The sequence below is a fragment of the Diospyros lotus genome, chromosome 1 (genome assembly GCF_014633365.1).
Source record: "Diospyros lotus cultivar Yz01 chromosome 1, ASM1463336v1, whole genome shotgun sequence".
NCBI lineage: Eukaryota > Viridiplantae > Streptophyta > Magnoliopsida > Ericales > Ebenaceae > Diospyros > Diospyros lotus.
In genome coordinates, this window is record NC_068338.1 from 22,261,179 (window position 1) to 22,276,538 (window position 15,360).

The 15,360-nt window shown below is 37.8% G+C and overlaps 1 protein-coding gene across 3 annotated transcripts in view; it reads right to left on the reverse strand.

Moving 5' to 3' along the window:
* LOC127804262 (nonsense-mediated mRNA decay factor SMG7-like) overlaps nt 1-15,360 on the reverse strand; it is a 33,712-nt gene continuing 18,352 nt past the window's right edge. For all 3 annotated transcript variants that reach the window (XM_052341091.1, XM_052341101.1, XM_052341109.1), the window contains 4 exons: nt 6,704-6,936; nt 4,391-6,603; nt 4,069-4,208; nt 1-612 (listed from right to left, as the gene is read on the reverse strand). In XM_052341091.1, coding sequence (XP_052197051.1) covers nt 4,416-6,603; nt 6,704-6,936 — 2,421 coding nt within the window. In that variant the 3' untranslated portion in view covers nt 1-612; nt 4,069-4,208; nt 4,391-4,415. The remainder of the gene's footprint in view (nt 613-4,068; nt 4,209-4,390; nt 6,604-6,703; nt 6,937-15,360) is intronic.

The window sequence follows — 15,360 nt, forward strand, 5'->3', positions numbered from 1 at the left end:
CATCCATAAACTGAAATACATAATAAGCTAAATGGAGTCTTTCTTTATTGAACCCAGGAACCCACACACTCAACACATTGCTGTGTGGGTGGCGGCACTCCACTGAGTGAACTGGTAACCACCCGCCCACACCTCCTAAATTAACTATAGCCATGCTCCTCAGACCTACTACCATCTTATCAGGCTCTTCAAGCAAGCTCAAACATAAACCCAACCCAACTCCTCCACCTCAGAAGCATATCAAACATGGCACTGATGCTCTCTGGAAGAGAACAGACCGAGTAACATCACTTATTATCGATTCCATCTGATGATATAGCATGTTCTGGGGAACAAACTATCAAGCAGCATTCCCATATGGTCAGGCTACCAGGACACTGCAATTAGGATGATACTGACACGACAAAACTAATTCAACAACTAGTCTTGTTATCACAGTTTACTGTACTGCCGTCACCTTTATTCCCACCCATCTGCTTGAGACAAAACCCACAACCAATGGGTGGTCTTATTAACATGCGTTTCGGTCCACCGAAAGGATAGACCCGGACTGCGTTTCATCACATGTGTTCCACAGTTTTGATTCCTCCAGCCTGGGAAACACAGCACGATCTGGAAAAAATCAAAAACGATCAGGTCTTACTGAAAACAATACAGATTAATTTAGATATTGTGTGTGTGTGTGTGTATTAAAGTACACTGCCGTGTGCTTTTGGGTCTTTGACTCGTTATATCACCAATTTTTTAGTCCAACCACATGTTATAGATACGTACGTGGTATTTAATGGTGTGCATGTACGATGTCCATGGATAGAAGCCAGAACAGAACATTTTACTCATGCACAAAAAGCAAGGACATCATACCATCATATGCCCAAGATTCTCATGTAAACCCACAAACCTACCCCACCACCTAAGCCAACCTTGTATTTAATCAACATACTCTAGGTCTAAAAAATTCTAATTCATGTTCATAAGCACTTACTTTTTCCCATGTTTTACAAGTACTGATCACAACACATTCCGCATATCATGATAGCACATGACCCTAACACCGGCATCACTTAAACGAAATTATAATTACCATAACAACTATATTTTATCCTTTAATAGCAAATTATTCTGTATAAAAAATATAATCACAGATAGTGATAATTGGTGAGTTAGAATCCATCTAGTAAGAAATGCAATATTAGTGACTACCTGCCAAAAGGGGCGGAGCTTTTACAAATACCAATGAGACCAAGAATCTCTACTCTTAACCTCATCTAACAATAGGGGGGGAAAACTCATCTACGAATGATGTAACATCATTACTTCTTAGACTAGAATTAAGTATTGCCATCAGTGAGATAAATGTGCAGAGGCAAACATGTATATATGCAATAATATGAAATTGGAAATTAAGGGATGCAACAGGAAAAATATGAGTAATATTTCACGGTACTATGCAGACAAAGGACTCACACGTAAAGAATGGTAGAGTGAAACGCAGAAGAAATAGAGATCTGGAATCTTTATTTATTTGTTTTGCTTGTCTGTTTGATAGGTAAGCCAAGGCTCTTTATCATGTGTAGAAGGGTACCTCAAATACTGGTTCAGTTCAGTTTAAAACTAAAACCAGAAGTGAACGGCCCATGGTTCTTGAACATCACACCCAAAAACAGAAGATTGCACTAAAGAAATAAAAAACGAAACAGAAAAATTCAGCTTGGTTTGTGTTGAATGTGTTTGTAGTCCAACAAATATATATTAAGGGACAACACATTCAATTCAACCAAATCCATTGGGATGCTACGTAGTATCTTATGAGGACATTCAGTTGTGTAGTTGAACTGGGGAAACTACTGCACAGCAATGTGGGAGTATCATGTTATATGTAAAGAATTCTGTGCAGCTTACACATAAGTTGGTAGAAGTGACAGTTGCTTCCACTGTAGAAAGGAGGAGCATTACAACCATTCTCAAAAGCTTCTTCAGCTTTTTAGATTCTGGCACTCACAAGAATCTTCTCATGAATTGAGAAAATTTCATTCTCAGATGAAGTGTCCCAGTAAATGGCCCATATGTGAGAGACATGAGGGACAATCATGGTGAAGGTAAAAAACCCTTGCCAGCTTATGTTCAAGACATGGGACAGAGTTGACAGTTTGCTTCCACTGTAGAAAATGAACAAACAAGCTACTTTCAAAAAATTTCGGCTTAAGATATTGGAACCCACAAGAATCTTATCGATGGTTGAATGACAGTTCATGAAAGATGAAGTATTTCCTATCCACTTCGTTATAAAGAAGAAAATGTGATTTAATGGGTTCCAATGAACATGGCCAAGCTTGTGCTCATTTTGTACATGTTTTAGTTAGGCCATCCAGTGGCAACAGCTTGGTGGCTCTTTCACTTTATCACTGACTGTGCACAGCTTTCTAAGTTTGAGTTTTAGTTTATATATACCATATACTCTATTTTTAGCTAGAGCTTCTTGACATTATTTTGGAGATAGCTAATCAATTTGAAGCTTCAAATAATTTTTTGAAGAGTAAAATCAGGTGGTTGAGTAGATGCCGCTAGTTCGAGAAATGGGTCGAGGTGACAGGGTATCTCACATATAGACTTAAAAGTTTCAATTCCACATTTGCTTAAGAACTTCAAGCTTCTTTAAGTTATATACATAATCACATATCTGCACCTTATCCTAACCAGTTAGGGTTGGTAGAGTGACCTTTGTAATATCAATTGAATTCTACAAGTTAAATTAACAATACAAATCACGCAAAAGAACATTGTAGCAAAAATTTATGCGAGAAGCCCTTGCCAACGCAACCATCTAGTAGGGAATGATAAAATAAAATTCTAACACCATTTTCGTATTGAAAAATTCCTTGAGATGACTGTGAATGAAGATAATTGTATGGTCATGATCCATCGCATGGTTCCAAGTTAAATAAAAAATAAACCTACTGATCCTTCCAACTGGCATTTTTTCTTCTGAATTTATTTAAAGTTCAATTTGCACATCGATCATTTTTCTCCAATCAATCTCTCATATTTTTGTCTCTGAACTCAAGGACCAAAATTCTTTTTTATTGAATCATTTTGATTAGCATGGAAACTGAAACATTTTGGTAAAGGAAAAAAAAAGTAGCTACAAGGAAAAAAATGGTAACACTGTTGACTACTAAATTTTGAAATACATAACGTAAACGGTTCTAAAGAATGCAAATCTCAACACCATTTGGACTGAAAATCTAGTCAGCAACATGAAAAATTGTATTATCTAACATAGACGTGATACTATTTCAAAAGAGGCTTCAGCAGGTGATTTAATTGAAAAAAAATAAAAATTAACTAAGTGGCACTTCTCCCCTGCTTCCAACCCTGTAGAGGCTCGCAGCCACAGCCCTCTGCTGCGAAGGAGGGAAAGCCCTAGCGGCCTCGCAGAACAGAGATTGGAGGGACTAAATGAAAAGGTAGGAGTTCTTTCAGACAGAGTCTTTCAATAGGTTTCACTACAACCTTTATATTTTTTGCTGGAAGAATTTGCAGTTAATAATATGAAAAATCAAATCTCTAAAACCTAAATACTTGCCTACTCAACTTATTTTTTGTTATATTATGTTGTATTTTTTTATACTTTAATATGTATGTTATGGTGTACTTTCCAAGTATTGTTGGACTTCAGTGAAACAGAAAAGTTTCATCTGTTCAAAAGGAAACAACTAGAGATTTTGTTCATTTCTCCAACGCATATCCTACCTATCACTAGCTATTTATGGATCTCACAATCTCTATCAATAGCCATTACACATACTCACGGTCCCTGGAATGCCAATTTTTTCATAGATTCTCACAAGAGAACATTTAACATCACTTTTGGTGGGGTCCAAACAGATATGAAACAGTTAAACATGTCCCATCTCTTGGAGACTATACACTGGGCATCTCCAAAAACTGTACTGTGTCAGCTAGAATATTAGACTTTTACCATGTGATAAATTTTCTGCCAAAATAAGTTTCCGTAACAAACTTGCATGTTCCAACATAGAGTACAAACGGAGAATAGATACTTACTTGTTAACCAGCAAGAGCCTGCAGGACTCAAAACCACCATGCTCCAACAAAACTAAACAAAATTGACAGAGCTGCAAAGTTGGAGTGCCAAAATGGTAGGAGCAGGATGAAGGACATCCACCACAATCACTTTCAGGTACCTCAACAACAAAAGTGCACAAAATCAGAATATTTTTCTGACATCGTTAATTAAAAAAGTAGCAAGTGTAAGAGCACAAAGTATCAAATAAGATGGCTTAGGAAATAACATGCAGTTTACTATCTGATGCTTTTGAAATGATTCAGATGACCTAATAGATGCAGTTTAAAAGTGTCAACTTACTAGCATCAAATGCTTTCGAAGTGATTCACACAGGGGGGTGACCTGTCCATATGGACTGTCTTTGATGTTGCTCTGGGAGTGGGATAAACTGCTGACTTCCTTTGATGAGTTGCTGCAGATGCAGCTGCTGATGTTGTAAATTCAGATGTTCTAGACTATGGGCACCCTCCCACCCATTCTGTTTTTCCAAGGGGAACTGTTGTGCCGGAACTTGTTTTCCTGGAAAGGGAAAGCTACTTGGGCCCACAATCTCATTGTGCTTACTGACAGAATGGGGAATAATCTGGGAAGAGTGTTTGATAGATTCACTGAACTCCGAGGCCGTCATCGGTAATGGCAACTTATATCCATCTAACCAGCTATAGTCATCCATGGGAAGATTATCAGCCATCAAATCTGACTCAGACATGGGCTCATTTGCAGGTTTACGAGGGACAGAGTTAAAACCAGGGGGAGGGCCAATATGCCTTGCAGGTCGACTTACTGGACTTTTTCTTGAACTTGTCGACAATGTTGGGGATGTATTTACAGGAAAACTGCTGGAAGTAAATCCAGAAGATGAAATATTGTCAATCTTGGATTGCATTATCATTTCTGAGGCCTTTGCCAAACTGTAAGCTATACCACTAGGATTAGCATCAACCGATTGTTGGACTGGAAGTGAAAGTGAAGTATAGTGGGAAATGGGTAGTTCATGTTGCATTCCAGATTTCCGTACATATCCATTTTCCAAGATATTTGAACCCTTCAAGCCATTAGCCAGAGAAGCTTGTTGGTCCAACCACCCTGAATGGTGCAAATGAATTGGCTGCATATGTGACAAATTTTGGTTGCCAACAGAAACAGGTGGTGGTGGGTTTCCATTAAAAGCAGTATGCAGGCGACGATCACTCAGACAAGCTGAAACAGAACCCTCATGAAACTGTTCTTTACCAGCCAAGGTATTTCTGCTGGTTAGATCTGCCTGCATTCCAGGTTTAGTTAGATGCCCATTCTCCAATATGCTCAAACTGTTCAAGGTATTAGCAAGAGAAGCTTGTTGGTCTAACATTGGAGAGTGCGGTTGAGTTGGTTGCAAATGTTGCATAATGTGGTTGGCAACAGAAACAGATGCCTTGGGATTTGTATTGAAAGCAGACAACTGGCGAAGATTATTGTGATGAGCAGAAACAGATCCATCACGCCACTGAAAACTATCAGCGAGTTCGTATGTTTCAGGCTCCAGGCCTTCATTAGGTATGCCCTTTGAAATGGTCAAATCACTTCGCTTTTCTGGCAATGTTGGCTTGAAAACAATCACCTCATCCTCCTCTTCCCCTTCCATATACACTTGTGCCTTTGGCTGCACAACAGTGGCATTTTTTGCACTCTCTGTTGGAAGTATTTGATTCACACCATCTACCTCAGGACTGCCTGAAAAAGGCATGATTATGAAATCATTTGATGCTGGCGGCTCGCTACCAAAAAGGAAATTTCTCACATGATCAAATATTATTGTATTTTGGTCAACCTTAACTACATTTACTAAAGACTTTCCTGCTGCTAAAATCCTTTTAACACGAGCACTTTTCTCCTTGTTACCATCACCTCCAACAGAAAATTTCCTTGAAAAATCCAAACTGCTTTGTGCACGGTGAAGGGGCAAGAATCCTCTCAATTCAAAATCCTCCCATAAAGCAAACCTTTTTTCAGTTTCCCCTTCCTCATACCTGCTCATATTGAAAAAGTGGGTCCCATCTTCAGCATCCATAATGGCCAAGCCAGCTGACAAAAGCTTATTTAATAAAGATATCCAATGGTTCCAAAATTTTGATCTGACAGTTTCTTGTTTATCATCTATGTCACTGCCTGCTGCAACATCAGGACAAGAAGCCAACCATTCCATGAAAACTAGAATGCCAGGAAGCAGGTAACTCGAACAAGGGTCGTGCAACTGTGCACATCTCATTAATATATGCCCCACTAACTCAAAGACTGCACCAAGTGCATTCTGAATGAAAACTCTCCGTTGCACAATATCAGCATAATTCTGACCTTCACCATCCCTACTTGCACTGTTTACTGTGAATATAAGAATAGAGATAAGACGAACAATGACAAGTCCATTCTCAGCAGCATCTGGGCCAAAATTCAGCTCTTCCGCTGGCCCAGAGGAAAGAAGCTCAACCAAAGTACTGCTCGCCAGAGCAAGGACTTCCGCAAATGTTTCCAAGCTGGAGGAAATAAGTCCTTTATAAGTAATTGCTATAAATGCTGTAAACAAAGTAATGTTAAAAAAAAAAAAGTAAACAAAGTAATGTTCAAGTTAAATACCTAGTGCGTGTGAACAGGATCCCATTCAAACGAACAAAGCTGATGCAAAAAGTTTTATATGGATCATAAACACTGGTTGCTCTTTCTGAGACAATGGTGGTTCCAATGCTAGGACTCTTAGATTGGAGCTTTGCCTCTGCTTTGCCTCTTCCTTTGGCAGTCAACTGCCAGGATGATTCACTGGTAGTAGAAGCTTTTGTAGCCTCATGCAGCTTACAGTAAATCAGGCGATTCTGCCAACAGAGCAGGTGGTAAAATAAGTACGATTCTGACAATTCTGAACCATTTTTTAATCTACAAATTTCCCATGGTACAACCAACCCCCCCCCCAAAAAAAAAATAAAAAATAAAAATAAATAAATAAATAAGAAATTCATATCATCAAAAAGACCAACTCATATATGAGATAGTGATATTTTACTTCAATAATCTTAAGCAACTCCTAGACAAAACATCATGCTTTAATAAATTTCATTACTATAACATATCAAAAGGCTTATTTAAGCAGTCCTTTGTTCTCGGGTCTCCCACCAGACATTCATTCCATACGGGCATAGTGTTCCAGAAAAGAAAAGAAGAAAGAAACAAAACTCACTCTCCCCTCCCTTGCCCCAGACCCCACCTCCTGTGTGATAGTGTCATCCCAATTTTAAAGTGGTTAATTGCAATAATAAATAATTCAATTTTTAAATTTATATCTACAGAGCCCCCAGGTTTCAAGCAAAGCTTACAACATGTAGCTTGCCTTTGACTAACACATCAGTATGCTTCTTTTTTTTTAAGGGGGAAGGGGGAAGTGCAGGGAAATAAGAAGAATTGATCAAATAATTAGAACAAAATGGATTTCCTGGCCAACAAGATTACTATTGTATTGTACATCCAAATTCATCCATAAGCTATTAATGCATATCATGCATGACACGAACAAATGAACCCGTACAGCATATGGAAGAAAATATTTTCACCTGTTCGGAATGAATGAATTCCACGAATTTTTGTGAAATTCATTTCCAATTCCAAATTTGTGTGCTTGTGTGAGAATGGAATAATTTCATTCATATCTTACACAACAATACAACCCTAGTTATAGGGATAAGGAATTACAACATAGGAAAGATTACAATAGTTAAAACTAGGAAAGATTGTCTATACAAAGTTAAGGAAAGTATCCTAAACTAGAATGAAGAAAGCATCCTAAACTGATTTTAGCAATTTCTAAAAACCAAAGATTAGATCAGCTTCAAATCCTAGAATGGATAATTAGTCACCCTTCCTTATAGTTTCTTTTGTGTATCCTATGGCGTTGTCCCAGTCTTCCGCCTCACTTATTCAAACACTCAGCCCTCAAGATAATCGTAAACACTCTACACACGAAAGAAAGAAAAACAGAATATGGAAACAACAAAATAGAAGATCACACGCACACAAGAAGGCACATAATTTATCCTGGTTCAGCTCCCTTGCAGAGACCTATATCCAGACTGCCTTAGGCCTCTTCTTCACTATCTTGAAACACAGGGACGATTACATACACTATAGAACACTCTCTCACAGCCCTATTCCCAGGCAATACAGAGTTAAACGTAAGATTACAAAGCACTCACTAACTTTTCTCTCACACAGCACATACTCACAAAGTTTTCCCAAAATAGAATCAAAACCGAATGAGAATTAATGACCCCCGACCCCTGATTTATAAAACATAAGGGCAGACCAAACAAGACATAATTGACCAAACAACCTTGGCTGTTATAACTAACCAATTAACAGAAAGATGTACTACCGAATACATCCTTGACATAACTACCCTCCCGAGACTTTCTAGCTAATCTAAGTCAAATGACTTAAACACATTCTCCACCCATTTGAGTTAGATTAGACTTCCTCATGACTGCTACTTGCACCCTCCCTTGCTGCCATGCTACTCCTTTTAATCAGCATCTGGAATAACTTGCAGTATCTTCATGCAATGCCTTAGCTTCGCGATAGGTACAGCTTTAGTAAACATGTCAACCACATTCTCTTCACCTGAAACTTTGGTTAGTATAACATTATGTTTTTCAATTATTTCCCTAATGAAGTGGTGTTTAACATCTATATGCCTAGTTATTTCATGATGAGACTGATTTTTAGACAAATAAATGGCACTTTGACTATCACACGTCAAAGTTTCCTTGACATCTATCCCTAGGAGCTCACTAACTAGACCCTTAAGCCACATAGCTTCCGATACAACAATGTATTCATCTTCGGTGGTAGATAATGCTACCACATGTTAGAGACTAGACTTCCAACTAATTGTAGAGTTCCACAACTTAAACACATACCCTAATGTGGATCCCCTTTTATCTAAATCGGCAGCATAATCTACATCCGAGAACCCTAGGATACTAGCTTGATTTCCAATATTAGCTCCACCATAAGATAAAACATTCTTAGATGATCCCTTTAGGTATCTAAATATCCACTTCTTTGCATTCCAGTGGGATTTTCTTGGATTTGCCATAAACCGACTTACTACACTCATTGCATGAGCTAAGTCGGGTCGAGTGCATACCATACTATACATTAAACTTCTCACTGCACTCGAGTATGGAATATTTTCCATTTCCTTCATACTTTCCTCATCCTTTGGAGATTGATCCAAGAACAACTTAAAATGAGAGGCAAATGGCACATTTACAACCTTAGCATTTGCCATTTTAAACCTAGATATCAACTTTTCTAGATAGGATTTTTGAGATAGGTAAATTTTCCTTTGTTACTTCTAGAGATTTGTATCCCTAGAATTTTCTTTGCTTCACCCAGTTCCTTCATCTCAAATTCAGATTTTAGTCTCAATTTTAGTTGTTGAATCTCTTGCTCGAATTGACTTGCTATGAGCATGTCATCCACATAGAGAAGCAAGTAAATTGAGATGTTAGGTGAGACATGTTTAAAGTAAATGCAACAATCATAGGAACTTCTAAGATACCCTTGCTTTAACATAACAATATCAAATTTCCATACCATTGTCTTGGAGATTGTTTAAGCTCATACAAGGATTTCTTAAGCAAACACACCACCTCCACCTCTGCTCTAGACTCAAAGCCTTTAGGTTGATCCATTAAAATTTTCTCATCTAAGTCTCCATGAAGGAAAGCTATGTTATGTCCCATTGGTAGTTTTGTAATTCTTTTGCAATGAACTTTTGTAATAACCGTATCCCACATGGGCCACTTGTGTAGCGTGAACTAGAACTCTCCCCACGGTTACAATATGAACTGCAGGAAGGGCCTATATAAGGCCGATTGTAGGAGGATGGGACTTCTATGTTGAATGAGAAGATCTTTCCCTCTTGAATTCTTTCCTTTCCCTCTCAATTCTCTCATTTTCCCTCCCATTTCTATCTCTCTCTCTCTCTCTCAATCCTTCTAAATCTCTACACTACAAGTCTTGTGTCCGAGACTTGACAAGCTACTGTTCCATTTGCTCCAATTTTAGGTTTAAATGAATAGTGATAGCCAACAACACTCTTATTGAGGTATGTCTCACAACAGGTGAGAAAACCTCATTCAAATCTCTCACCTTATTGAAATCTATTCCCGGTACTTGGGTAAAACCCTTTGCAACTAACATAACCTTGTACCTAGGTTTAGGGTTGTTTGTAACACCTTTCTTGATTTTATACAGCCATTTACAGCCCACTATTCGTTGTCCTTTAGGCCTATCAACCAGATCCCAAGTCTTTCTTCCTAAGAGATGCAATTTTTGATTTCATGGCTTCTATCCATTTCTCAAAGTCTCTAGAGGCCATTGCCTCTTCATAGGTGAGGGGTTCATCTCCTACACTTTCTAATGCACTAATAAGAGCATATGCTACTAAATCTAAGTAGCCAAATCATTGTGGAGGCCTTTAGGTCCTAGGCTACCTATCCTTTATTACACTATATCTAGAAGGTCTGGCTGGTCCCCTAGGCTAGAGTCTGCATCACTTCCTCCTTCACTCTCCTCATATTGAGTTGAGTCTTGGCCCTGATCTCCTTCTTGGACCTGTTCATTCAAGTCCTGATCATTTCCAGATGTTTCTATGGAATTATCAGGCCCTATTCCATAAATTTCCACATCTATGGTCTCTCCCTTTTCTTCTAAATCATGTTGCTTATTTCCTAATTTCATGGTAGTACATTCATCAAATGTCACATCTCTTATGACATTGTTCTGGGCCCTTCAGGTTTAAGGTTCAACAGCTTATAGCCTTTTACACCAATGGGATAACCAATGAATAGGTATTTCTTCGCTCTAGGTCCAAGCTTGCCTTGCTTCATACGAGCACAAGCTAAGCACCCAAACACTCTAAGGTTTTAGACTTGGTTTATGACTTGTCCACCTTTCATATGGGGTTTTAAAGTCAATGGCTACTAATGAAGACCTATTTATCACATGAGCAACCCTTGAGACTGCCTCTCCCCAAAAGGATTTTGGTAAATTTGCATGGAAAAGCATGCACCTGACCCTTTCTAATAGGGTCCTATTCATTCTTTTGACTAACCCATTTTGTTTAGGGTTTCCTAGGGCAATCAAGTGTCTTATAATCCCACTATCCTTACACATTTGATTGAACTCCCTATTACAAAATTCAATCCCATTATCAATTCTTATTGCCTTAACAGATCAGCCTTTTTGATTTTCAACCATTACTTTCCATGTCCTAAAAGCTTCAAAGGTATTATCCTTAGATTTTAAGGCATAAACCCATAGCATTCTAGAGAAATCATCAATAATTGACAAGAAGTACTAAGAGCCTCCATGGGTTAGGATTTGGGCTAGCCCCCACAAATCTGAGTGAATATAGTCTAAGGGTGATTTGGATGAGTGTATAGCTGTTTTATTAAACATTATTTTGGTAGCTTTGCCATAAATGCAGGATTCACACACTTAATTCAATGACCCATCCCTAACCCAAAATTTCTTGTTTGGCAAGTTCTTTGAGCCCTTGCTCACTTATATGTGACATTCTTAAATGCCACAACATTGCCTGATTTTGGATATTGCTACTTACTACTACAGCTTCACCACTTAAGGTGAATGCTTGTAGAAGGTATATTCCATTCTGCTGCACTACCTTCATACATACTAATAATCCTTTAGATATTTTCAAGACTCCACCCTCACCCTTAAATTTTAGGCCATTCCTATCTAACTCACCAAGAGAAATCAAATTTCTCTTGAGTTCCGGAACATACTTTACTGAAGTGAGGGTTCTATAGGATCTATAATTAGATAATTGAAACAACAATGATATTTTCACTCTCTCAAACCTAATCAACCTACAACATCTTATATACAAAATAACTCACTAATCCTCCTATTATTCAAACTAAAAGATAAAAAGCAAAACCCATAAATTATGGACACATGATTCCCTAATTTGTGGGATCCCATAAATTATGGATCATGTGTCCCCATTTCCTACACTCTCCCTCAAGTTGGAGAATAAATATCAGTCATTCTCAATTTGCAAATATAGATATCGAAACTTGATTTCTGAAGTATTTTGGTTAAAACATCAACTTCGTGGGACTTGGTAGGAATGTAGGATAAGGCGATAGTCCCATTCTTAATCTCAGTCTTGATGAAGTCTCTGTCAATCCTCACATGTTTCATCCGATCATGTTGAACCAGATTATGAACTACACTAATAGCTGATTTGCTGTCACTAAACAACTTCATAGTAAGATCTGTTATTGGCATGTTTAAATCTGTCATCAACCTCTATATCCAAATGAGTTCACATGTTCCTTGAGCTACAACTCTATACTCTGCTTCTGGACTGCTTCGAGCAATCACAAATTGTTTCTTGCTTCTCCATGTCACTAGATTACCCCAAACTTTTGTGCAATACTTAGTGGTTGACTTGCAATCATCAACAGCTCTTGGCCAGTCTGCATCTAGAAAACCAACATCATCCCTGATTCCAGTCTTTTTAAACAATAACTCTTTGTCAGGACTTCCCTTTAAATACCTCATAATCTAGTTTGCTACCTCCATGTGCTTTTTTGTGGGAGCGTGCATGAACTAGCTTAACACTAAAGGCAATATCTGATCTTGTGAGTGATAGGTAGTTGAGTTTTTCTAGCAAATGTTGATAGCTCTCTTTATTCACTGGAGGATCACTATCTAACACCTTGTGCTTCCAATTACATTCCAAAGGGGTACTAAAAGGTTTACACCCAAGTTTTCATGTCTCCTTAAGTAAGTCAAGTGTGTACTTTATCTATAAAATGAAAATCCATTTGTGACTTCTTGCAACCTCCATTCCAAGAAAGTATCAAAGTTCCCTAAGATCTTTTACCATGAATTCAACTTGAAGTCTCTTTTTGAGATTTCCAATTTCCATTTCATCATCACCTGTGATCACCATATCATCAACATATACAATGAGTATTGCTTGTTTTCCTAACTTATTCTTCTTCACAAATAAGTTGTGATCAGTTTGCCCTTGGTTGTATCTAAGATCCTTCATAACAGCACTGAACCGTGTAAACCAAGCTCGAGGTGATTGTTTCAAACCATAAAGAGCCTTTTTTAGCTTACATACCTTGTCTGGATCTCCCTTTGCTTCAAATCCAAGAGGAACTCTTATATATACCTCATCCTCTAATGTGCCATTGAGAAAAGCATTCTTAATGTCTAGCTAGTGTAATCTCCAATCTAAATTAGCAACAATAGTCAATAGAATTCTGATTGAGTTAAACTTGGCGATTGGTGCAAAGGCTTCTTCATAATCTATTCCATAGGTTTGAGTAAAACCTTGTGCTACTAGTCTTGCCTTATACCATTTAATAGTTCCATATAGTTTATACTTTACTGAGAAGATCCATTTACTACCAACTGTTTTCTTCCCTTCTAGTAACTTTACCATCTCCCAAGTTTCATTATCATTCAGCGCATTCATCTCTTCTAGTACAACTTTCTTCCAATTTGGATCTTAAAAAGATTTCTAGGAATTTGAAGGTCATCAATCTTTGCAACAAAGGCTTCGAAAGTTCCTGATAACTTAGTATATGCAACATAATCTAATATATAATACTTTGAATTTCTCATACAAGACCTTATCCCCTTCCTTATGGCAATCGGAAGATCAATGTTATTGATAGGTTCTTCTTCCTCACAACATGGCTCATTTTTTTCATCATCTTCTTGGTTATCCGTAGTAATGGGATCAGCCATCGATTCATACTCTTGAGTTTGCATTGGAGTTTGTGATCTCTTAGAATAAACTAGAATTGGTTTTGGGTCTACAGTGTTAGATTCTCCCCTTGACCTACATCACCACCGTTTTTGGACTTAGAATCAGATTGAGAAGGAAAAGATGAGGAGATCAAAGGGAAGGGCTCGAAGAAATTGAGTTCCCCATGTTTGTCTCCTTGAGTATTATTCTCCCCCTAGAGAAAAACTTGGGGGTAGAAGGATTGATCTTCAACAAAGGAAACATCACACGAGATCAGGAATCGTTTCGTAGAAGGATAATAGCACTTATAGCCCTTTTGTGTGGAGGAGTAACCAAGAAAGACACATTTGAAAGCTTTAGGATCAAACTTGCCCCAAGTTGGGTTGAACATTATGGACAAATATCACACACCCAAACACACGAGGTTCAAGAGAATTATGAACTCGAGAAGAAGGGAAGACAAATAACAATGCATTGAGGGGTGTTCAATATTGAAGGACTTTGGAGGGAACACAATTGACAAGAAATGTTGATGTAAGAATGGTTTCACCCCAAAAAGAGTGTGGAACATGACTGGCAAACATTATGGATCGAGCAGCTTCCAATAGGTGGTGATTTTTTCTCTCAGTAACCACATTTTGTTGAGGAATATACCCATATGAACTTTAATGAAGTATCCCATATTCTTGGAGATATTCATTTAGTTCATGGGAGAAATACTCTCTACCATTATCCGTTCAAAGAATATGGATAGATGACTAAAAAACATTTGTGACACGATTGTGGAATTGTTTAAAAATTGTAATCACTTCGGATTTTTCTCTCATCAAGTAAACCCAACATACTCGAGTATGGTTATTAATAAAAATAACAAACCATTATTCCCAGGTTAAATTGAACACTCGTGATGGTCCCCATACATCATTATGAATTAAATGGAAAGGAGTAGAAGGTTTGTATGTGTGAGGTGGATAAACTGCACAGGTTTGTTTAGCAAGAGTATAATGATCACATTGAAATGATGAAGGATCTTTATTAACAAACAAATGAGGGTACAAACGCTTTAGATAAGAGAAACTGGGGTGGCCTAATCTATGATGCCATAACAGAATATTGGAATTAAAAAACAAGAAAAAAAACAATACGTAACTTTGAACTTGAAGGAGAACCAACACCTAACAAGTAATAGAGACCCTTTCGCTCCTCAACATTCCTAATTGTCCTCTCCGATGACAAATCCTGAAATTTATAGCCAAAAGGGAAAAATGTTTCTGAACAGTTCAAATCTTTAGTTAATTTACTCACTAAAAGTAAATTCCACTATAGATTTGGAACATAAAGAACTGAATTCAACTACAACTCATTGAGTTCCATATCTCCTCTCCCTATTGCTGTGCACATGGACCCATCTACTACAGTAATACCAATATTTTCCTTGTATGGT